The 25,611-nt window shown below is 44.0% G+C and overlaps 1 protein-coding gene across 3 annotated transcripts in view; it reads left to right on the plus strand.

The window, feature by feature from the left end:
• The window catches only part of LOC140719119 (oxysterols receptor LXR-beta-like), a 95,175-nt gene that overhangs the window by 59,667 nt on the left and 9,897 nt on the right, over nucleotides 1-25,611 (plus strand). For all 3 annotated transcript variants that reach the window (XM_073033507.1, XM_073033508.1, XM_073033506.1), the window contains 2 exons: nucleotides 5,600-5,779; nucleotides 24,021-24,120. In XM_073033507.1, the coding sequence (XP_072889608.1) occupies nucleotides 5,600-5,779; nucleotides 24,021-24,120 (280 nt within the window). The remainder of the gene's footprint in view (nucleotides 1-5,599; nucleotides 5,780-24,020; nucleotides 24,121-25,611) is intronic.

A 25,611-nucleotide genomic window follows, 5' to 3' on the forward strand; every position in this document is an offset into this window, starting at 1 on the left:
CTTAATTCCAGAGCCGTCAAGCGCTCTTCATATGACAAGCCTTTCAATCCCAGAATCATTTTTGTGAACATCCTCCAATGTCAGCACATCCCTTCTGAGATAAGGAGCACAAAACTGCTCACAATCAAGTGAGGCCTCCAACATTACATCCTTGCTTTTATATTCTAGTCCTCTCGAATTGAACGCTAACATTGCATTTGCCTTCCTCACCAACTTGCAAATTAACCTTTGGGGCTTGCTGAATGAGGACTCCCAAGTCCCTTTGCACCTCAGATTTTTTTCTCCATTTCGAGAATAGTCTGTGCTTTTATTTCTTCTACAAAGTACATGATCATACACTTCTCGACATTGTATTGCATCTGCCGCTTCCTTGTCCATTCACTTAATCTGTCTCAAGTCCTTCTGCAGGTTCTCTGCTTCCTCAAAATTACCTGCCCCTTTATCTATCTTTGTGGCAAACAGCCAGAAAGCCATCGATTCTGTCATCCAAATCATTGGCATATAACATAAAAAGAAGCAGTCCCAACCACTAGTCACTGGCAGTCAACCAGAAAAGGCTTCCTTCGTTCCCACTCTTTGCTTCCTGCCAATCAGCCAATGCCCTATTCATGCGAGTATTTTTCCTGCAATATCATAGGCTCTTATCAAATGGGTTCTTGTTAAGCAGCCTCATGTGTGGCACCTTGTTGAAAATACAAGAATGCAACATCCACCAATTATCATTTGTCTATCCTGCTTGTTACTTCTTCAAATAATTCTAATAATTTGTCAGGCAAGATTTTCCCTTAAGGAAGCTATGCTGACTTTAGTCTATTTTATCATGTGCCTCCAAGTACCTTGAGACCACATCCTTAACATTTGACTCCAACATCTTCCCAATCACTGAGGTCAGACTGACTGGCCTATAATTTTCTTTCTTCTGCCCCTCTCCCTTCTTGAAGAGTGGAGCGACATTTGTAATTTTCCATTCCTCAGAATCCATTGATCCTTGAAAGGTCATTACTAATGCCTCTACAGTCTCTTCAGCCACCCCTTTCAGAACCCTGAGGTGTAGGCCATCTAGTCCAGGTGATTTATCTACCTTCAGACCTTTCAGTTTCCCAAGCATCTTCTCTAGTAATTGCAACTTCACTCACTTCTGCCTACTGACATTCTCGAACTTCCATCATACAGCTAGTATCTTCTACAGTGAAGACTGATGCAAAGTTATTAAGTTCATCCGCCTTTCTTTGCCCCCTATTACTATCTCTTCAGCATAAATTTCCAGCAGTCTGATATCTATTATGGGTTAGTTTACTTTTGTATTCCATCTTTTCCTTCTTTGTGACTTTTATAGTTGCTTTCTGTTGTTTTTTAAAAGCTTCCTATTAATTTTTGTTCTATTATGTTGACTCCCTTTGGTTTTTATTGGCTTTGACTTCTGTTATCAGCCATGGGTACATCGTCCTGCCTTTAAAATACTACTTCTTTGGGATATATCCTGCACCTTCTGAATTACTCCTAGAAACTCCAGCCATTGCTGCTCTGCTAGTGTTCCCTTCCATTCAGTTTTGGCCAGCTTCTCTCTCATGCCTCTGTACCCCATTGTAATACTGATATATCTGACTTCAGTTTATCCCTCTCAAATTGCAAAGTGAATTCTATCATATGGTAACACACACAAAATGCTGGTAGAACACAGCAGGCCAGGCAGCATCTCTAGGGAGAAGCGCTGTCGACGTCTCGGGCCGAGACCCTTCGTCAGGACTAACCAAAAGGAAAGATAGTAAGAGAGTTAAAAGTAGTGGGGGGAGGGGGAAATGCGAAATGATAGGAGAAGACCGGAGGGGGTGGGATGAAGCTAAGAGCTGGAAAGGTGATTGGCGAAAGTGATACAGAGCTGGAGAAGGGAAAGGATCATGGGATGGGAGGCCTCAGGAGAAAGAAAGGGGGGGGGGAGCACCAGAGGGAGATGGAGAACAGGCAAACAACTAAATATGTCAGGGATGGGGCAAGAAGGGGAGGAGGGACATTAACGGAAGTTAGAGAAGTCAATGTTCATGCCATCAGGTTGGAGGCTACCCAGCTGGTATATAAGGTGTTGTTCCTCCAACCTGAGTTTGGATTCATTTTGACAATAGAGGAGGCCATGGATAGACATATCAGAATAGGAATGGGACATGGAATTAAAATGTGTGGCCACTGGGAGATCCTGCTTTTTCTGGCGGACCGAACGTAGGTGTTCAGCGAAATGGTCTCCCAGTCTGCGTTGGGTCTCACCAATATATAAAAGGCCACACCGGGAGCACCGGACACAGTATACCACACCAGCCGACCCACAGGTGAAGTGTCGCCTCACCTGGAAGGACTGTCTGAGGCCCTGAATGGTGGTGAGGGAGGAAGTGTAAAGGCAGGTATAGCACTTGTTCTGTTTACAAGGATAAGTGCCAGGAGGGAGATCGGTGGGAAGGGATGGGGGGGACGAGTGGACAAGGGAGTTGTGTAGGGAGCGATCCCTGCGAAAAGCAGAAAGAGGGGGGAGGGAAAAATGTGTTTGGTAGTGGGATCCCGTTGGAGGTGGCGGAAGTTATGGAGAATTATATGTTGGACCTGGAGGCTGGTGGGGTGGTATGTAAGGACAAGGGGAACCCTATCCCGAGTGGGGTGGCGGTTGGATGGGGTGAGGGCAGATGTGCGGGAAATGGGAGAGATGTGTTCGAGAGCAGAGTTGATGGTGGACGAAAATCATATGGTCACTGTTTCCGAAGGGCTCCTGTACCTTAACAACATACACAAAATGCTGGTGGAACACAGCAGGCTTTGTTCCTGCTGTGTTCCACCAACACTTTGAGTGTGTTGTTTGAATTTCCAGCATCTGCAGATTTCCTCGTGTTTGCTCCTGTACCTTAAGCTCCCTAATAAGTTACAGTTCATTGCATGACACCGAATCCAGGATAGGCGATCCCCGACTGGGCTCAACTATGATCTAAAAAGCCATCTCACAGGCATTCAACAAAATTCCCCTCTTGGATCCACCACCAATCTGATTTTCCCAATCTGTCGACATGTTGAAATCCCCATGACTATTGTAATATTGTCCTTTGTGCTGTTGTAATTTGTAGACCACATCTTTGCTACCTTTAGGAAGCCTGTATATACTCCCATCAGGGTCTTTCTAAGGATTTGATTTTTTACCAGCAGATTTTTTTTTACCTACCCTGCTTAACCTGCCTTTTGTTTTTTTCTTGGACATTAAACTCCCAGCTGTAATCTTATTTCGGCCATGATTGAGTTAATGCCCACAGCATCATACATGCCAATCTGTAACTGTACTACGAGTTCATCTGCCGTATCTTATTCTGTATACTGTGTGCATTCAAGTGTAGCAGCTTCTGTCTTTTTCGATTTTGGTCCTCTTTTGCATTGAAGCTCATCCCTTTGACTGCAGTCATCAGCCGGCCTTTGTTAGCAGTCTCACTAGACACTGCCTGTCTTTGTAAACCAACTACCTCATCCTCAGCACTAACACTCCGGTTCCCATTACCCTGCCAAATTAGTTTAAACCCTCCCGAACAGCTCTAGCAAACCTACCCGCAAGGAAAGGAATCTTACCCCTAGGGTATAAATCTTAAGTTCTAGAGGGCATGCAATTAAAGAGAGAGAGGGAAAAGTACAAAGGAGATGTGCAGAGCAAGATTGTTTCTTAGAAAGTGGTGGGTACCTGGAACGGGCTGCCAGGGATGGTGGTGGAAACGAACTGAGTAGTTGCATTTAAGAGGTGTTAGATAGACAGCCACATGGATAAGCAGGGAATGGGAGGTGGTATATGAATCACGTGCATTCAGAAGAGATTTAGTATAATTTGGCATCTTGGTTAGCGCAGATGTTGTGGGCCGAAGGGCCTGTTCCTGTGCTGTCCTGTTCTGCACACCAGGCTTACTTCCCTCACAGGAAAATAGCCACTCACAGGAGACCTTGCCCACGCCCAGGATTACGGCTGCACAGGTGGAAGGTCAACTGAGGAAGATCTGTACCAGCAAGGCGGCTGGACCGGATGGAGTTTCCCCACGATTACTGAGGGCCTGTGCGACTGAGCTGGGAGAACCACTACAGCGCATCTTCAACATGAGCCTGGAGCAGAGAAGAGTACCCAGACAGTGGAAAACATCCTGTATTGTCCCGGTACCGAAGAAACCACAACCAAAGGAGTTGAATGACTTCAGACCTGTTGCCTTGACGTCGCACGTGATGAAGACCATGGAGCGGCTGATAATACAGAATCTGAGGCCACAAACCGGGCACGCCCAGGATCCTCTTCAGTTTGCGTATAAGGAGAAGGTGGGAGTGGAGGATGCTATCACGTATTTGCTGCACAAATCACTCTGTCACCTAGATGGGGTCAGTTGTGCTGTGAGGATTACATTCCTTGATTTCTCTAGTGCCTTTAACACCATCCAGCCCAAGATCTTAAGGCACAAACTAACGGAGATGGGAGTAGACTCTCACATGGTGGATTGGATAGTGGACTACTTGACAGATAAACCTCAGTATGTGCGGTTGGGAGACTGTAGGTCTGACACGGTGGTCAGCAGCACAGGAGCGCCGCAGGGGACCGTACTCTCTCCGGTCCTGTTCACCCTGTACACATCAGACTTCCAATATAACTCGGAGTCCTGCCATGTGCAGAAGTTCGCTGATGACACGGCCATAGTGGGGTGTGTCAGGAATGGACAGGAGGAGGAGTATAGGAAACTGATACAGGACTTTGTGATATGGTGCAACTCAAACTACCTGTGTCTCAATATCACCAAGACCAAGGAGATGGTGGTGGACTTTAGGAGATCTAGGCCTCATATGGAGCCAGTGATCATTAATGGAGAATGTGTGGAGCAGGTTAAGACCTACAAGTATCTGGGAGTACAGTTAGATGAGAAGCTAGACTGGACTGCCAACACAGATGCCTTGTGCAGGAAGGCACAGAGTCGACTGTACTTCCTTAGAAGGTTGGCGTCATTCAATGTCTGTAGTGAGATGCTGAAGATGTTCTATAGGTCATTTGTGGAGAGCGCCCTCTTCTTTGTGGTGGCGTGTTGGGGAGGAAGCATTAAGAAGAGGGACGCCTCACATCTTAATAAGCTGGTAAGGAAGGCGGGCTCTGTCGTGGGCAAAGTACTGGAGAGTTTAACATCGGTAGCTGAGCAGGCTACGGTCAATTATGGAAAACTCTGAACATCCTCTACATAGCACCATCCAGAGACAGAGAAGCAGTTTCAGCGACAGGTTACTATCGATGCAATGCTCCTCAGACAGGATGAAGAGGTCAATACTCCCCAATGCCATTAGGCTTTACAATTCAACTGCCAGGACTTAAGAACTTTTTAAAAGCTATTATTAATGCTTTTTGAGATAGTGATTTAGATGCATATCATATTTTTTTTTACTGAGTTAAGTATTGTATGTAATTAGTTTTGCTACAACAAGTGTATGGGACATTGGAAAAAATGTTGAATTTCCCCATGGGGATGAATAAAGTATCTATCTATCTATCTATGTTCTGTGAATGTCGAGGGTTATTACTGAATACAAGCAGCATTTCATTCAGCCTTGTCTTCCTCCACAGCCTTGGCCACAGAGCAACGACCCCCATAACCGGGAAACCCGGCAGCAACGCTTCGCACACTTCACGGAGCTGGCCATCATTTCAGTCCAGGAGATCGTTGACTTTGCCAAACAGATCCCAGGCTTCCTTGACCTCTCACGGGAGGACCAGATTGCACTACTGAAGGCGTCCACAATCGAGGTGAGTCAGAACAAAGGCTTTTCTGTTGTACAAGGCTACCTATTGTATAATGGTGAAGACTCATACTTCAAATTCATCCATCGGGATGGGGCTATCCGGTTTGTTCTTGACGTTCTCGGAATCAGTTTTATTGACACTAGCATATGTCATGACATTTGTTGTTTTGTGGCAGCAAGCCAGCGCAATGCAGAAAATAATTATACAAAATAATATATGTATACTTTTTTTAAAAAGATAAATGAAGTGCAAAAATAGTGAGGTAGTGTTCATGGGTTCATTGTCCATTCAAAACTCTGATGGCAGAGGGGAAGAAGCTGTTCCTGAAATGTTGAGTTTGGGTCTTCAGGCTCCTGTACCTCCTCTCTGATGGTAGTAGTGAGAAGAAGGCATGTCCGAGGTGGTGAGGGCTCTCGATAATGGAGCCACCGCCTTTTGAAGATGTCCTTGATGGTAGGGAGACTTGCAGTGTGGCAGTGATGGATCTGGCTGATCTACAACCCTCTGCAGTCTCTTATGATCCTGTGCTTTGGAACCTCCTTAGAGGTGGTGATGCAGAATGCTCTCCACCTGTAGAAATTTCACAATTATGTGAGTTTGAGGTAAAGGTTTATGAATATCTGCCAGTATGCTCAGTAATTCATTTATTATTGTCATGTGTAGCAGGATAGACTAAAAAGCTTTGCTATCTATTCCAACCATTCTGTTCACAACTCCTCTGAGATGGTGCCAAAAAAAAACACAATAGCAGCAGAATATTGAGTTACAGGTAAAGAGAAAGTACATTTCAGGTAGACAATAAGGTGCAAGGGCCACAGCGAAGCAGGTTTAGAGATCGAGAGTTTACCTTCATTGTTTACCAGGTTTCAAAGATAGAGCATCTCAAAAAAAATTCCCAATGTTGCAAGTATAAAAATCACATTGTGAAATTCCTTGGTTGGCAATTTGATCAGAGAAAGTTACCACAAGTGAAGAAAAGAATAGCAGTCATTTAATTACTAATTTTTAATGTTAATTGACTTTCAAACTGTTCAGGTTCTCCTCGGATCTCTGTTGATTGTGCAGTCCCAGAATTAATCAATAATAATCTGGTTTGAAAGAAAGCACTTGTTCTCATATCTGAATAAAATGGGGCAGGTTTAAAATGTGAGTTGGGTTTCGACTCTCAGAGGAGAAATGAGTCTTTAATAACTTGGATTTCTTTTAAACTGAGGTTCAGCGTGGAATAAAAGGCAGTAAACCAGGAAAGATTGAGGGATGACTCAAATCTATAAATAGGCTGGAGAATTATAGAAATGTGGATTCAGATTTTGTGATGAGTCTTTCTTTTATTCCTCCCACATACTCATCAAGTCTTTGATCTTCCCAATTTTTTTTTCTCAGCAATATTTTTACTTTTTTAAATCAAAAAAAGCATAGTACAAAGGAGGTTTGTGCAGCACATAACAAATGTACAATCCACATCAATGAAAGAGATGCACCCACAGTACAATCATGCTTTGGTTGCCTCCCTGCCCCAACCTACCCCTCCCAATTCCCATCTCCAAGCCATCATTGCATTAGCAAAAAGGGTTAAACAGAACCTTTATCCCCACAGAACTGCATTGGTATAGAAAAGGTGTATTTTCCTAACATAAACTTGTGTATGTTTACACGTCTGAGTTTGTAGAATTTTACCGGAGAATGCTGAAAGTCAGGGAGTTATGTGCAGAGGAAAGGAAGAAGGGATGAACCTTTAGTTTGGCTGGGAATTCTAAAAATATTCAAGAAAGGGTCCCCACACCTTTTGGAACTTTATGTCCAAATGGAGAGTTGAATAATGGATCTTCTCAAGGTATAGACTGGACATGATGTCCCTAAGCCACTGAGTGTGGGTGCTTCCCAATTTTTTCTAATGTAGTTTCTGTCTCTGCTTTCTATAAGAGTTGCTCATGACATTCAAAGAGTTGGAGTAAAAGGATTTCATTCTTTCTCATCATCATCTTCGATATGGTTGACCACAGATGGCTCCTTTAATTTCTCATTCTTCACCCAGTGGTCCACGTGGAGTGGACTACACTCAGGTCCATTCTTTAGGTGGACTTCTGTAAGGGTTCTGACCAGGTCCCGTAAGGTGGGCTAGACCAGAAGGTTAAGGCACAAGGGATCCAAGGCGAGTTGGATAACTGACAGGAGACAGGAGATACTGTTAGGTGGGTGTTTTTTGGAATGGAAGGCTTTAACTAGTAGTGTACCATAGTATTAGTGCTAGGACTTTTGCTGTTTCTAATATCTGTACATGTCAAAGTTAAATTAAAAATTATTATCGAAGTATGTATCTGTTATCTTGAGATTCATTTTCTTGCAGGCATTTACATGAAAATAAAAAAAAGCACAAGAATTTACAGAAATCGATACATAAACAAAGACTGACAAACAACCAATATGCAAAAGAAATCAAATCGTGCAGACAAAAAACCTGAGAAAATGAATTGTAAAAGAGTCCTTGGAAGTGAGTCTGTAGGTTGTAGAATCAGTTCACATTTGTGGTGAGTGAAGTTATCCACACTGGCTCAGGAGCCTGACGGTTGTAGGGTGATAACTATTCCTGAACCTTGTTGATCCGGGGGAATCTAAGGCTCCTGTACCTCCTGCATGGTGGTGGTAGTAGTGAGAAGAGAGCATGGCCTGGATGGTGGGGGTCACTGATGATGGATGAAATTGTAGGGGTCTGATGCACAAGTTTGTAGATGACATGAAAATTGGCTGTGGATAACAAAGATAGCAGGGACACAGCGGGATAGAGATCAGCTGGAAGGTCGGGTGGAGTGGTCACAGATGGAACTTAATCCAGGCAAGTGTGAGGTCACGCACTTTAGGAAGTTAAATTCTGGTCGGATATTGCGAGGAAATAACAAGGCCTTAGAAGCATTGACAAACAGAGAGAGACCTCGGGATGCAAGTCTGTAGTTTCCTGAAAATGAAGATACAGGTGGTCAGGCTAGTGAAGAAGGCCAAGGAAGATATTGAGTATAAGATATGGGATATTAATCTTTCAGTTGTACAAGATGTTAGCTGGATCACACTTGGAATATTGTGTACAGTGCTGGTAACCACACTATAGAAAGGATGCGGTAACGACAAGTGCAGATGAGATTCATCAGGGCGTTGCCTGGACTGGACAACTGTTTATAAAGAGAGATTGGATCAGGACAGGGAGGAAGCCAGGGGAGGATCTTATAAGGGATTATAAAATTGATTTACACATTGGCAGGATAGAGCCATTTTTCTTAGGGCAGGGTGGTCTGGAGGGCACAGGTTTAAGGTAAGAGAGGAAAAATTTAAAGAAAAACTGAAGGGTAAGTTTTTCTACCCAGAGGATGGTGATTAGCAGGAATGAGCTGCAAGAGGAGGTGGCAGAGGCAGGTACAATTACAGCAATGAGTTTTACAATAAACTATAGTGAGGCCGCACCTGCAGTAGTGCATACTTGCCCTATTATAGGGAGGATCTCAAGGCTTTGGAGAGGATGCAGAAGAGGTTTACCTGGATTAGAAGGCATATGCTATAACAAGAATTTGGACAAACTTGTTTTTTTTTGGAGCGGCAGAGGCTCAGGGGAGATGTGATAGAGGTTTATAAGATTATAAGAGGCATAGACAGAGTAGACAGACACTATTTCTCAGGGATGAAATGTCTAATACCAGAAGACATGCATTTAAAGTAAGAGGGGGCAACTTCAAAGGAGATGTGAGTGGCAAGTATTTTACACGGTAGGTGATATATGGTGGATTGTGCTGCCTGGGGTGGTTGGCAGAGGCAGATAAATTAGGGATATTTAAGAAATAGACACATAAATGTGAAGAAAAGGGAAGGATATGGACATGGTGTAGGCAGAAGGGATTGGTTTGGTTGGCCATTTGATTACAAATTTAATAGGCTTGGCAAAACATTGTGGGCCAGAGGGCCTGTTCCTGTGCTGTACTGTTCTGTGTAAAATTTGAAAGGCATCTGGATGGGTACCTAGTTTTGAAAGGAGTGGATGGATGTAGGCAATGGGATTAGTGTAGATAGGCATTGTGATTCAGCATGGATAAAGTGGGTCAAAGGCACATTTGTACTGTACAATTCTATTTTCCTATCCCTATAAGCCCTCCCAGAATATCTGTGCCTACACATCACCGAAATTACCCACCCTACTGTTGACGGCTGCACCTGAAGATGCCACGGTTAAGCTCTGAAGTTGCTCCCCAAGGTGTGTAAGATCATGAGGGGCAGAGACAAGATGGCAACACATCGTCTTTTTCCCTATCGAAGGGCTGCTGAAACACAAGGGCACAGGATTAAAGCACAAGAGGTTCTGCAGATACTGGAAATCCAGACCAACGCACACAAAACGCTGGAGGAATTACACCGCAGCGTGCAGGATTTCCTGATTCCTATTCCGATGGCCTCCTCTTCTGCCACATGTGGCCACTCTCAGGCTGGAGGAGCGACAACTTGTATTCTGACTTGATGGCATGAACATTGACTTCTGATAGCATCTCCCTCCTCCCCTTCTCTCTTATCCATTCCCCATTCTGGCCCTCTTCTTACCCTTTCTCCTCACCTGCCCATCACCTCCCTCTCCTCCTTCCCTTACTCTTTCTCCCATGGTCCTCTCTCCTCTCCTATCAGATTCCTCCTTCTTCAGCCCTTTACCTTTTCTGCCTATCACATCCCAGCTTCTTACTTCAACCCCCCCCCCCCACCACCCACCTTTCCCTTCACCTTGTCTCACCTATCTCCTGCCAGCAGGTACTCCTTCCCCTCCACCCATGGTCTCATTCTGGCTTCTGCCCCCTTCCTTTCCAGTTGGGGTGAAGAAACATTGACCGTTTATTCTCCTCCGTAGATGCTGCTGAGTTTCTCCATAATTTTGTGTGTGTTGCTCAGGGGAAACGTTTAAGTTTAGGGGAAAGAGATTTAAAATGGATGTCAGGGGCAGCTTCTTCACAGAAAGCATGTTGCATGTTTGGGATGAGCTGCTGGAAACGATGGTCAAGGCAGGCAATTTAATAGTGTCAAAAAGCCATAGATAAGTATATGGATAGGGTGGTGGGTTTGGTTTAAAGGGCTAAATGTGGGCAGATGGGACTAATCACTGGCAACACAGCATGGACAAGTTGGGCCAAAAGGCCTGTTTCCATGCTCTATGACTCTATGACTAAGCTCTCCATTTCTTTAACTTCAACTTTGAAACTCCTTAAAATCTGCTTTTTTGTCCATGTTTCAGGTGATTTTACCTAGCCATTCCTTCTGTCACTTTCTTTGACAGCAGATCTATATCACACCTTTAAGATGTTGACGATGTTTTATAAATGAAGCTTGCCATTAATTTTAAAATAATGAGGTGAAATGCCACAGTCCAATTGTCTTTTTCAAGTCCTGTCTCATTTCCTGTACTGTGGATTCTGCTCTAATTCTGGCCCACAAGGAAGAGAATTACTCTTTGTATCTGCAGATTGATTGAACTTCCCTTTCACTTCTATTTTGCATTTGTGTTAAATGTTGACACTTGTTAGAAACTCGCCAACTTTTGGACCCAATCATATACTACTTACTGGTCAATAACCTTTCATAAACCTTTATCGGGTTGCCTTTAAGCGCCTGATCTGCCACGGAAATAATGCAAACTGACTTTTGTGTCATGGTGAATCAGTGCTCTATTTTTGCAGTTTTGTATTCTTCGCTCAAAGTTCCCCAGCTAAAGCATTTAATACTCTCCTCTTACTTTGGTACTTTTGTGTTCCAAGAAACAATGTCTTCTGTTTACTCTTGTTTTACAAACTTTATTTACACAGTCACTTTTAACGATCCATGCCTTTATTTATTTAGAGTCACAGCACAGTAACAGGCTCTGCTGGCCCGATGAGCTGGTGCTGCCCAATTAACCTACTAACCAAACATCTTTGGGATATGGGTGAAAACCGGAGCACCCGGAGGAAAGCCGAAGTCATGGGGAGAACATACAAACTCCTTACAGACAGCAGCGGCATTGAACCCGGGCCGCCCCTGCACTACACTCTAACCGCTATGCTACCATACCGCCCCACTATGACACTATACCACAAAGAAGATGATGTCACCTCCACTAACAATGTTTGCTTCTGGCCTGGAGTCAGTTTACTTTGCAGAAGAGCAAACAATCTTCCAATAAGCTGTGGTTATGAGAAGAGGATGGACTGACTATGGGTTTTGAGGGTAGTGGATTTGAAATATTATTTAAAGAGAAAAGGGCAGAGGGATAGATCTGGGAGTTTGACACCGAGAGGGTTAAGCACTTAAAATGTCGAGGTGTAAAACTTCCTCTACCCTGCATTTTGTTAGCAAAAATGCAGTCACTGGAGAACTAGATTGAGGGCAAGATGGCTGTATTGCAGGGAATGAGGGATTACTGTGTTCCCTGCTTCACAGCTGATAAGATGGACCTTCGACTCCATGATCTTGCATCTTACTGCCACAAGGTTAAGCAACCTTCAGTATCAAGGGCCCTCACCACCCAGGCCATGCTCTATTCTCGCTGCTACCATCAGGCAGAAGGCACAGCGACCTTTGGTCCCAAGCAGTCAGGTTCAGGAACAGTTATTACCCTAGAACGATAAATCAACGTGGATAATTTCACTCACCTCAGCAATGAACTGACTCCATAACCTATAGATAGATAGATACTTTATTCATCCCCATGGGGAAATTCAACATTTTTTCCAATGTCCCATACACTTGTTGTAGCAAAACTAATTACATACAATACTTAACTCAGTAAAAAATATGATATGCATCTAAATCACTATCTCAAAAAGCATTAATAATAGCTTTTAAAAAGTTCTTAAGTCCTGGCGGTAGAATTGTAAAGCCTTATGGCATTGGGGAGTATTGACCTCTTCATCCTGGAAGATTCACTTCCAAGGACTCTACAACTTATGTTCTTGGTATTATTTATTTGAGCAAGTTGTCTTCTTCTTTGCTTGGTTGGTTGTCAGTATTTGATTCTGTTTAGTTTTTCATAAATTCAATTGTATTCTTTATTTTCCTGTAAATACTTGCAAGAAAATTAATTTCAGGGTAGTGTGTGGTGATATGTATCTATCTTGATAATGAATTTTACTTTGAACGTTGAACTTGTGCTGTTCACCTGCTCTGCACTTTCTTTGCAGATGTTAAACTTTATTCTGCATTGTTGTTTTACCTTGTTCTACCTCAGTGTGAGATGATCTGACCCGTAGGATCAGTATGCAAGTCAAGCTTTTCACTGTGTCTTGGCACATATGACAATAATACACTGATTTCAGTCGAAAGGTGCACCGGCAGCCAGCCTGACAATGGCTGTCCTCACGAAAGGTCTTGTCCCGAGATGTTGACCGTTTATTCCTCTCCGTGGATGCTGTGTTCCTCTATCGTGTGTGTTGCTCTGGTTTTCCAGCATCTACAGAATCTCGTGTGTTTGTGTTAGCAGATAGGGAAGTTTGCAGCATGAATATGTGATAGATAGGGAGATACTTTATTGGTCCCAAAGGAAATTAGTGTCACAGGTAGCATTACAAGTGCACAAATATACAAGTATGGAAATATTAGAAGAGAAGTAAAAAAGAATAAAAATATAAGGTACCTCATAATTTGCCCAGGATCAGCACTACAGTTCAAACAGGTGTCTCACCTTCTCCAAGGCATTCAGGGATGGGCAATTAAAACTGAGCCTGCCAGTAACACCCACATTCTACAGATGAATAAGTAGGCTAATAGCAAGATCCCAACCATTCATTCATTTCCATAGATGCTGCCTGACCTGCTGAGTACCTCCAGCATTGTGTGTGTGTTGCTCTGGATTTCCAGCATCTGCAGATTTCCCTGTGTAAGGGAAATGTGCTGAATTCTTTATTTACTCTGTAGCTGTAATGCAGGGTGGAAATAGCCATTTGGGGCCTTCAAAAAGCAATTGGATTGGCACAAAAGAGAGCATAATTTACATGGGATTGGAAAAGGGGATTGATATTGAAATTGGTTTATATTGGCACCTGTACCAAGATACCTTGAGAAGCCTGTGTTGCATACCGTTCATACAGATCAAATCATTACACAGTGCATTGAGGTAGAACAGGTTAAAGCAGTGACTGGATGCAGAGTAAAGTGTAACAGCTGTGGAGAAAGTGCAGAGCAGGTGAACCATGAGGTACAAATCATAACAAGGCAGATTGTGAGGTCAAGAGTCCAATTTATTGACTGACAGGATTGCTATATTTGGAGTTGGCATATGTATGATGGGCCCAATGGTTTCAATCTATACTATAACTGTCTGCGATTCTATAAAACTGGAGTGATAACATTAATTAGGAAGACTGAGAAGAGACCATCTGGAGCAGCAGACACAAAATGCTAGAGAACACCTCAGGTTAGGCAGCTGGACTGACGAAGGATCTCGGCCAAAGACTTCAGCTGTCCATTTCCCGTCCGTAGGCGCTGCGTTCCAACAGCATTTTGTGTGTGCTGCTCCAATTTTGGGCGTCCTGTTTCCCAAAGAAGCCTTGACCAATTCAGCAAAGTGTTTTGCAGGAGGAGAGGTTACAGTTTCATGGAGACTTGAAGGTTGCTATGTACCAGTATGTTGCACAGCCAAAGCTCACTCCACCATTGAGCATATCTACAAGGAATACTGCCACTAGAAAGCAGCTTCTGTTATCAAGACAATACACACAAAATGCTGGAGGAACTCAGCAGCATCTATGGAAATGAATAGATAGTCGACGTTTCAGGCCGAGACCCTTCTTCAGGACTGAGAAGGAAGGGGGAAGATGCCAGAATAAAAAGGTTGGGGGGGTTGGAGAAGGAGGCTAGCTAGTGGGTGATAGGTGAAGCCAGGTGGGTTGGAAAAATAAAGGGTTGAAGAGGAAGAAATCTGATACGAGAGGAGAGTGGACCATAGGAGAAAGAGAAGGAAGAGAGGACCCAGGGGGAGGTGATAGGCAGATGAGAAGAGGGTAAGAGGCCAGAGTGGGGAATAGAAGAAGAGGGGAGGGGAAGGGATTTTTTTTTTACTGGAAGGAGAAATTGGGATTCATGCCATCTTTCAGCTAGCTTCCTTCTCCTTCAGTCCTGAAGAAAGGTTTCAGCCCGAAACATCGGCTGTTTACTCCTCTCCGTAGATGCTGCCTGACCTGCTGAGCTCCTCCAGCATTTTGTGTGTGTTGCTCTGGATTTCCAGCACCTGCAGACTTTCTCATGTTTATACTTTGATAATAATTTTACATTGAACTTTGAAATCAGTCACAAGGGTAACTATTTAGGATCAAAATAAGATGGTTTGTTTATCACTTTCCCTTTCAGTTGTCAACTTTCATTTGCTTATGTCAGTATATTGGCCAAGGCTTCATAATTTTGCCAAGGCTTCCCTCATTAATGAGGCCAGTTCTGGTTGCTTCACTGTAGGAAGAGCATAGAAGCTTTAGAGAGGGTGCAGAGGAGATTTACCAGGAGAGAATGTCTTACGAGGAAAGGTTGAGCAAGCTAGGGCTTTTCTGTGTGGAGCAAAGGAGAATGAGAGGTGATTTGGTAGAGAGGTACAAAATTATAGAGGAGATAGACTGAATGGAGAGTTTTTCCTAGGGTGGAAATGGCTAATACAAGGGGGCATAATTTTGAGATGATTGGAGAAAAGTATAGGGGGATGTCAGAGTGTTGGGTGTGTGGAATGCACTGCCAGGGGTGGTGGTAGAGGCAGATACATTGGGGGGTATTTAAGGTTAGAAAAATGGAGTATTATGTAGGAGAGAACAGTTGGACAGATCTTAAAATAGGTCATCACAGCACTGCGGGCCGAAGGGCCTGTACTGTGCAGTAGTGTTCTATGATCTACTGGTAAATGAAATGGTCTACATTGCAGAATAACGCTCGTCCTTGGCGTCCTCTTTGATCTGGCGAGAGTGCTGTGCTTCTGTGGTCTCTCTGCTGAACTTCCCAGCACATTAACGGTTAATGTACTGCACCAGGTTTCTAAGAACTGTGAAGTCACCCAGCAAACAAGGAATTTGTGTTTCCATTTTAACTTGCAGTGTCTAGGTGACTGACCTGCTGGTTAGTAACCGGGATCAATAATTTACCTCTCTCCTGCAAACTAGTACATTTTAACCCAGATAGCTACTTGTAGCCACACTGTTTCTTGTGGGGATGAGTACATGTAGAAACCAGAAGTAAAATGATAATCTGAAAAGTTTTGTTTTGATATTAAGTCCTGGTATAATTTAGCTTCTTTTGTTAAAATGGACAATTATGGTTTAAATAGTTTTATTTTTAACCATATAACAATTATGGCACAGAAACAGGCCATCCCGCCCCTTCTAGTCCGTGCCAAACGCTTTCTCTCACCTAGTCCCACTGATCTGCACTCAGCCCATAACCCTCCATTCCTTTCCTGTCCATATAACCTATCCAATTTTACTTTAAATGACAATACCGAACCTGCCTCTACCACTTCTACTGGAAGCTCGTTCCACACAGCTACCACTTTCTGAGTAAAGAAATTCCCCCGTGTTACCCCTAAACTTTTGCCCCCTAGCTCTCAACTCATGTCCTCTTGTTTGAATCTCCCCTACTCTCAATGGAAAAAGCCTATCCACGTCAACTCTATCTATCCCCCTCATAATTTTAAATACCTCTATCAAGTCCCCCCTCAACCTTCTACACTCCAAAGAATAAAGACCTAACTTGTTCAACCTTTCTCTGTAACTTAGGTGCTGAAACCCAGGTAACATTCTAGTAAATCTCCTCTGTACTCTCTCTATTTTGTTGACATCTTTCCTATAATTCAGTGACCAGAACTGGACACAATACTCCAAATACGGCCTCACCAATGCCTTGTACAATTTTAACATTACATCCCAACTCCTATACTCAGTGCTCTGATTTATAAAGACCAGCATACCGAAAGCTTTCTTTACCACGATGATGACTAAAGTCCAAGTGGAGTTTCCTGCCATCTGTGTGAGTCCAGGTCTGTACAGGTGTGCAATGTCTCAGGACAGAACAGAAGGACGTCCCTTTAGAACAGAGATGAGGAGGAATTTCTTTAGCCAGAGGGCGGAGAATCTGTGGAATCCATTACCACAGATGACTGTGGAGGCCAAGTCTTTGGGTATATTTAAAGTGGAGGTTGATAAGTTTTTGATTAGTAAGTGCATCAAAGGTTACAGGGAGAAGACAGGAGAATGGGGTTGAGAGGGATAATAAATCAGCCATGATGGAATGATGGAGTAGATTTGATGGGCCGAATGGCCTTTCTTCTCATATATTATGGCTTTAAAAACTTACTTTCAGCATCTTCACAGGCATATATAAGCAGCATTCCTAGGAAAACAAGTCATACACTTTTTTTTAATAAAAAACACAATTACAACTAAAAAACCAGTATTATTGCAAAGTGATAAAGATCTTTAAAGATTAATTTTACTTGTCATATGTTACATCAAAGCATTCGGTGAAATGTGTCATTTGCGTCAAAAGCCAACATAGTCTGAGGATGCACAGAGGACAGCCTGCAAGTGTCACCATGTTCCTGGTGCCAACATAGCGTGCCTACAATTTACTAACCCTAATCTGTATGTCTTGGGTACGTATGTGGGAGGAGACCTACGTGGTTGCGGGAAGGACGCTAAACAGGCATCAGCGGGAATTGAACCCCAAACACTGGCACTGTGAAGTGTTAGACTAACCTCTACATGACCATGCCACCAGTGTGGTCACAGGGCTGCTAAACTAACCACTAGGATTCTACCAGTTGGTTGAAGGGAGTAAATACCTGTTGTGACCCTGGTGATATGGGACTTCACCTCCTTCCTGAAGGCCAAACAGTGTAGGTTATTTCGGCTAACGAGGAAGAAACACTTATTTCTCTGGACCTGTTGCATTCTCACATAAAGCACGCAACACTACAATCTCCACCCCCCCCCCCACCCCCGCCTCAATGTATGACTGGACACTGTGTGGACTTTGGGTGAATTTGCGTGAAGCAGTAAAGCATCAAAGATCACCAAAGACTTGAGAGGTCAAATGAAAGGGGAAATGGTAGAGGCCCCTGAGGTACAGGGGGCTCTTGGGGTCCAAGCCCATAGTTCACTGGAGGTGGCTCTGCAAGTGGATAAGGTGGTAAAGAAATTCCTATGGCGTGCTTGGTAGAGCAGTTGAGTATAAGAGTAAGGAAGTCTTGCTGCAGCTGTATAAAACTTCAGACACACCACACTTGAAATATTGTCAGTAGTTCTGGTTATTCCATTATAGGAAGGATAGAGTCATGGAGCACTACAGCAGAGAAACAGAGACCCATCGACCTGCACCCAGACCATAGCCCACCATACCCTCCCACCTCTTAGATGTTGAAATCGAACCCACATCCACCACTTCCACTGCCAGCTCGTTCCACTCTCGCACCATCCTCTGTGAACAAGTTCTCCCTCATGTTCCCCTTAAACTTTTCACCTTTCACCCTGAGACTTACCTCTACAAGATGGCGACATGATGTCATATTGGTCAGCACAGCATCTTACAGTACAGGAGACCCGGGTTCAAATCCCGCTTCTGCCCATAAGGAGTTCATAAGTTCTCTCTGTGACTGTGTGGGTTTCCTCCCACAGTCCAAAGACATAACGATTGTTTGGTTAATTGGTCATGGTCATTTGTCCCATGTTCAGGTTAGGATTAAATAGGGGGTTGCTAAGCGATACGGCTTGAAGGGCCATTAGAAACATAGAAAATCTACGGCACAATACAGGCCCTTCGGCCCACAAAGCTGTGCCGAACATGTAAGGGTCTATTCCGTGCTGTATCTCAGTAAATAATTTAAAAAATCTCCCCTTGTTCTACTTTAATTATTCAACCTTCCCTGATATGGGAAGGTTGGAGACTTTGTGGAGGGGTTCACCAGGATAGAAGGTATGAGGTACAGTGTAAGGAAAGGTTAGACAAGCCTGAATTGTTCTCCCTAGAGCTTTGAAGGCTGAGAGGGAACCTGATAGAAGTTTATAAAATTAACTCCCATCTATGAGAGGTAAGCAGACAGAACTGTTTTTACAAGGTAGAAATGTCAAACCCCAGAGGGCACGCTTTTAAAATGAGGGGAAGTGACAGTTGGGGGAAAAGATTTAATGCAGAATGGAAGGTGCCTGGAACGGTTTACCGGGGGTAGGAGTGTAAGCAAGCTGTTTGGTGGAGTTAAGAGTCTTTTAGATAGACACAGGAAGATGAAGGGAATAGAGGCTACTGTGACACCCATGGCCTTCTCTTCCAGTAATATAACCACTTTGACGGCCCATAAAATAAGTGGCATGATTGCGTGCTGGTTAAATTACAGGATTGCAGCCAGAGTTCTGGACCGTTGATATGGAGAATCAAGTTCAATTCCTACACTGCTCCCTCTAGGGTGTGCAGCCGCGAAGTGACAGAAATGTTGCTGCACAGCAGGAATTTTCTTTCACATGTTGTTATATATGTCTTGATCCAGTATTGCAAAGAGCAAGCTAATGAATGTAGCGGTCCGATCACTAACTGCTGCCTGAAGATTTTGACCAATCCAGAATATCAAGTAGCGTTAACATGTCCTTAACGATGTTTTAAAAGATCTGGCATGTCTTTGTAAATTCCTTCAGAAAAGCTGTTTGAATGCATTTGAAGCACTGCAGTATTGGAAAAGCAAAATTTAACAAGTTACATTCACAGTATCTTGGTGATACTGTTTATTGGCGTGACAAAGCGAAAGATCTTGCATCTGTGTGTTCTGATGTTGATACTGTGCCTAATATTCACTTCATTCAACATGTGTGTAATCACTTGGATAATAGGTTTCCTGATGATGAGTTGAGAGAATGGAAAGCTCTTAACCCTGTTGCTATTGCAAACACAACCAATTTTAATTGAGTTGAGTTGTTCTCCGATTTTGGCAATTCACTTGCAAACGTTTTGTCACCATGCAAGGAGCCATTATCGGTGCACAATTAACAGCGCACTGATGATGTCTCCTCATATGGTGGTGAAAAGTTTGCAAGTAACTTGCCAAGGTCAGAGAACAGCTCAACCCAACCTTTGACCACCCAAGCCACACATTTTCCAGATTATTTCCAGCCCATTTTGAATTTGGAAAAGAGAATATTGTACGACTGCCAAAAAAATACTCAGCTACTATTACGTCTACAACAAAAATGTACCCTCAAAAATATCACAGCAATACTGACAAATTTCTGGTTCAATTTAGACGTTCACTGATATGTTGGACTCTGTGCTTAGAAACAAAGAAGTTGAAGAACTATCAGTTCTTGTTGACATCATTGGAACATTTCAAACTTCCAGTGCTGACTGAGAACATGGATTCAGTCTTCTGAATTCAATCGAATGTAAATCCAGAGACAGACTAAAAGTGGAGCGTTTGGATGGTCTGATGACAATTAAGCCGTATCGTTCGTCTGGATGTGAAATTAATCTGGACAGTGTTTATAGACAGTGGACTTGTAATAAAGACAGATGAGAAGTTTGCAAAATGTGAAAGATTTTCTTTGTTATACGATATTTCATTATATACTTTAATTCATAAATAAAATCAAAAGTATGCGATTTTTTGGTTTTCCTAGGGTGCATATTACAAGTAAAATTAAGTGCTGCAGTTTTCAGGCCATGTGAAAGTTTCCTGATCAGAGCAATGGTTGGTCCACACAGCTGAAAAAAAAATTGAGAGAATGTTACATAGCAGATAGGAATTTAAACTCAGGTAATTAAGTAAATATGGAATTAGCAATTAGGCTAGTGTCAGTAACCGCAAAATTACTACAAATACCTGTCTGTTTCAGTAATGTTATAGTTACCAAGAAAGTTCTTGTCTTTGAACCTGACCGCATTACGCCAAGAGGCACACAAGAAGTTGAATGTTGCCATCAGCAAACAAGAAACAGCCTACCCCGACGCCTTTCAAGTCATTGTCGTGGGCTTCAGTCAGGCTTGTTTGAAGACATCGCTACCCAGTTATCATCAGCATATAACCTGCGGCACCAGGGGTCCCAACACACTGTTGTACTACAATTGGGAATTCTATCCCTAGACCGCATTTTGGGAAATCTGATCACTTGGCTGTCCTCTTACCTACATACGGCCGGAGGTAGAGGAGCGTAACAAGATTGCTTTGAGTTGTTAGACAAGGCTGTGTTCAAGGGTCTGAATGAATACATCACTGTTGTCACAGATATAAAAACAGCCATAGACAGCCACGTTCTCACAAAAATTGTCCAGAGTCTTCCCTAACCAGAAGCCCCGGATGAACCATGAGATCTGCAATCTGCTGAGGGTCAGATACAAGAGTTCCGGGTTCAGTCTCTGAAAAGCCATCTCTCATGCGAAGTGGCAGTTCCAGACCAGACTGGAACCACTGAAGGGTACTGGACAGCTGTGGCACGGCTTGAATGCTATCACCTCCTACAACGTGAAACCGAGTGACTAGGTGACAACAGGGCTTCGCTTTCAGATGAGGTCAATGCCTTCTATGCTCGCTTTGACTGTCAAAACATGGAGGAACCATCACGAACGCCTGTGATTTCAGTCTCTGAGGCTGACGTGAGAGCATCCTTCAGGAGGGTGAACTCACGGGAAAGCATTCTCCCCAGATGGGATACCTGGCCGAGTGTGAAAGATCTGTACTGATCTGGCTGGAATGTTCACTGAGATCTTTAATCTCTCGCTTCAGCAGTCTGAGGTGCCCACCGGCTATCAGCAGGCTTCAGTTATACCAGTGCCTAAGAAAAATGTGGTCATCTGCATCGGTGACTATCGTCCAGAAGCACTGACGTCCACTGATGAAGAGTTTTGACAGGTCGGTGACGAAACCTATCGAGTCGTGCCTGACAAGCAACTTAGATTTTCTCCAATTTGCCTACCATCACCAGGGATCCACAATAGATGGCATTTCATTGGCTCTTCACTCAACCCCGGGACATCTGGGCAGCAAAGATGCATACATCAGAATGCCCTTTATCGACTACAGCTCAGCATTCAATATCATCATCCCCTTAAAATTAAACATAAACTTCAAGACCTTGTCCTCAATACATCTTTGTGCAATTTGGAGAAGTGTCCATCATCAGGGACCCCCACCACCCCAGGACATGCTCTGTTCTCGCTGCTGCCATCAGGAAGAAGATACAGGAGCCTCAGGACTCACATCAGCAGGTTCAGGAGCAGTTATTACCCCTTAACCATCAGGTTCTTGAACCAAAGGGGATAACTTCACTCACCCCATCACTGAACTGTTCCCACAACCAATGGACTCACTTTCAAGGACTCGTCATCTCATGTTCTTGGTATTTATTTATCTACTTATCTATCTTTTGGATTTATAGTTTATTGCCTTTGGTTGTTTATCCATCCCGTTGGGTGCGATCTCTCATTGATTCTATCCTGTTTCTTGGATTTACTGAGTATGCCCGCAAGAAAATGAATCTGCGTTGTATTTCGTTTACTATTTGACAGTAAATTTACTTTGAACTTTGGACTCCGAGCTTAAAATGGCTTCAGTGTACTTTTCGCATCCTCGTGCTTATCCTAAAACGGAGCCAGCTCCTGCTGAAGAGTAAGCTTACCCCAGGTTTACTGTGGAGTCACACAGAACAGAAACAGGCCCTTCGGCCCACCATGCCCATGCCTACCATCAAGTGCCCAGCTACATTGATCCCATTTACCCACACCTGAACTGTAGCCTCTGTGCCTTGGCAATTCAAGGGCTTATCCAGAATCAGAATCGCGTGAAGTTAGTTGTGGTAGCAAAACAGTGCAAAGACAAAAAAATTACCATCAATTACAAAGTATGTAGTTTAAAAAAAATAATGCTGCCATGCTTATGGGTTCATGGACCATTCAAAAATCTGACAGTGGAGGGGAAGAAGCTTTCTCTAATTGTGTGTGTGTGTCTCTCTCTCTCCCTCTCTTTCCCTCTCCCTCCCCCTCCCTCCCCCTCCCTCTCTCCCTCCCCTCCCTCTCTCTCTCTCCCCCTCCCTCCCTCTCTCTTCCTCCCCCTCCCTCTCTCCCTCCCCCTCCCTTTCTCCCTCCCCTTCCCCTCTCTCTCTCCTTCCCCTTCCCTCCCTCTCTCTCTCTCCCCCTCCCTCTCCCCTCCCTCTCCCCCTCCCTCTCCCCCTCCCTCTCCCCCTCCCTCTCCCCCTCTCCCTCTCCCCCTCCCTCTCCCCCCTCCCTCTCCCCCTCCCTCTCCCCCTCTCCCTCTCCCCCTCTCCCCCTCTCCCTCTCCCCCTCTCCCTCTCCCCCTCTCCCTCTCCCTCCCTCCTTCTGTACCTCTTCCCTAAAGGAGAAGTTCCAGATGTTAGGTTCCTTGTGAAGGCAGCCACCTTCTTGACTCCAGAAAATGCTTCGGCATTTTGTGTGTGTTGCTTGGATTTCCACATCTGCAGATTTTCTCATGTTTGTTCTTGAGTCCAGATGCTTCTTTGTGGTTGTGAAAGGCTCTGTGTCCTCCTCCTGTTTATTAATGAATTGAAGCTGTTTACAAAGATCCTGAAGTCATTTTAAGCACAAGACATTCAGCAGATGCTGGAAATCCAGAGCAACGCAGACAAAATCAGCTCTGGTGAAAGATCTCTGCCCGAAGCTTCGACTGTTTATTTCTCTCCATCGATGCTGCCTGCCCCGCTGAGTGCTTTCAGCATTTTATGTGTGTTAGTCCTAAAGCCATTTATTGAATCCAGTACTTTATTTTCCCCCTGTGACCCGGTAGTAATCCTGAAGCTGCAGAACTTGTATGTTGATGTGGAGATCTAGATTAATGAGAGATAACTTGCATTTGAAGCAATTTTTGAAGAATGATCACTACCATTGCAGACAGTAGCATACCAGTTAACACAATGCTTTACAGCACCGGCCAATTTAACTCCCCCCTCCACCTCCCCCCCCCCCTTGTCGGTAAGGATTTGTACATTCTTCCCGTGACCGAGTAAGTTTCCTGTGGGTGCTCTGGTTCCTTCCTGCATGCCAAAGATGTAAGCGTTCAGATTAGTAAGTCCTGGGAATGCTGTGTTGGCACTTGCTGACTGTCCCCAGCACGTCTTTGGGCTGTGTTGGTGCAAATGAGTCGTTGCTGTGTTTCGGCGCATGTATGACAAGCAAAGTTGATCTTTGAGCCCCCGGTACAGGATGGGGGGAGGGGGAAGAAGGAGCGAGAGGGTATTAAACTTGTGCTTGTGTGGCTCTCCCCTCCCAGATCATGTTGTTGGAGACGGCGCGGCGATACAACCACGAGACGGAATGCATCACGTTCCTCAAGGACTTCACGTACAGCAAGGACGACTTTGCACGAGCCGGTGAGACCAGCTTTCCGACAACCCTCCCTGCTGCGGGAGTGAGATTTTGCGTCCAGCCGAGCAGTCATTCCGCAGAGGGTGTATGTCACAGGTGTAGACAACACATCCTGGCCCAGTCCCTCCCAAGCCTTCCTCCCCTGCCCGTGTGTACCTGTACACTCAGGGCAAGTGACCTTTCAACCCCGCACTTCCAACCCCCCCAACACAGCCATCCCCCACCAATAACGCGGCATTTATTCCAGTGCAGCACTTTGACTCTGCCCAATACAGCCTGATTGTTTACATTTACTAGCAACATTGACAGATCCACAATCCAACGCATTTATTTCATCACAAGGGATTCTGCAGGTGTTGGAAATCCAGAGCAACACACGCAAAATACTGGAGGAACACAGCAGGTCAGGCAGCATCTACAGAGGGGAATAAATAGTCGACATTTCAGGCCAAGACCCTTCATCAAGATCATTTATTTATTTGGGTTCAGCCTGGTAGGGAATATCTTATAGTCCGGAAACACTCACATCAGCAAGAGAGACTTCCCCTACCAGCAATCTTATCAACCTTCGAATGTAATCGGATGTAAGAACACAAAATGTCAGGGATACTCAGCAGGTCAGGCGGCGTCTGGCAAGGAATGTCACCTTTTTTTTGTCGTCATTCTCAGTTCTGATGCAGGGTTTTGTCCCAAAATATTGACAATTCCTTCCCCCTACGCCCCCAAACGGATGCTGCTCAACCCACTGAGTTCTTCCAGAGATTGTGTGTTGCTTTTGTTCCCGTTTTAGTCCTTGTTTTTCGATATTTGTATCACTCTTCATGACATTTATATTTATACTTCAGCTACTCTGCATTATATTTTAGAGTGACATACACACAAAATGCTGGAGGAGCTCAGCAGGTCAGGCAGCATCTATGGAGAGGAATAAACAGACAACATTTTGGATCTTGTATTTATGATTTGTTTATGTGTTTTAACTCTTACATTTAGGGGCTGTACTTTCTCACAGACACTGACTTTTAAAAGTGATTATTTTTACTGTGTTTCTAAGTGTCATTCATTAATATTACCGTAGGTTTGGAAGCACACACGCAGTCCAGTGCTAGTAAGTTCTTCCTTCCCTGAAAGACATTATCAGGTTTTCTGATGGGTTACTGCAGTCTGGTTATTTTATGATCACCTGTACTGTTATTAGTGAAACCCCGCGGGTTTCCTCGGCGGTGTAAGTCTAGGGAAGACACACCCCGGTCCCGCCAAACCCGTGAGATTGAGGTGGCTCTCCCGGTTTGTCTGGACGCTGTGTAATTTGCTACCCTGTTACAACTCAGTGCCAAGAAACAACAGACGGCACACTGCGTACGATGAAAGGAATTATATTTATGAATCTTAACTAAAGGGCTAGTAAAGAAAAAGAAAGAAAAAAACTAAAAGGGCCCATTATAATTAATCAAATGTGCACCAATTGGAGCTCAATTCACTGATCCTCAGTCAAT

The sequence above is a fragment of the Hemitrygon akajei genome, chromosome 31 (assembly GCF_048418815.1).
Source record: "Hemitrygon akajei chromosome 31, sHemAka1.3, whole genome shotgun sequence".
NCBI lineage: Eukaryota > Metazoa > Chordata > Chondrichthyes > Myliobatiformes > Dasyatidae > Hemitrygon > Hemitrygon akajei.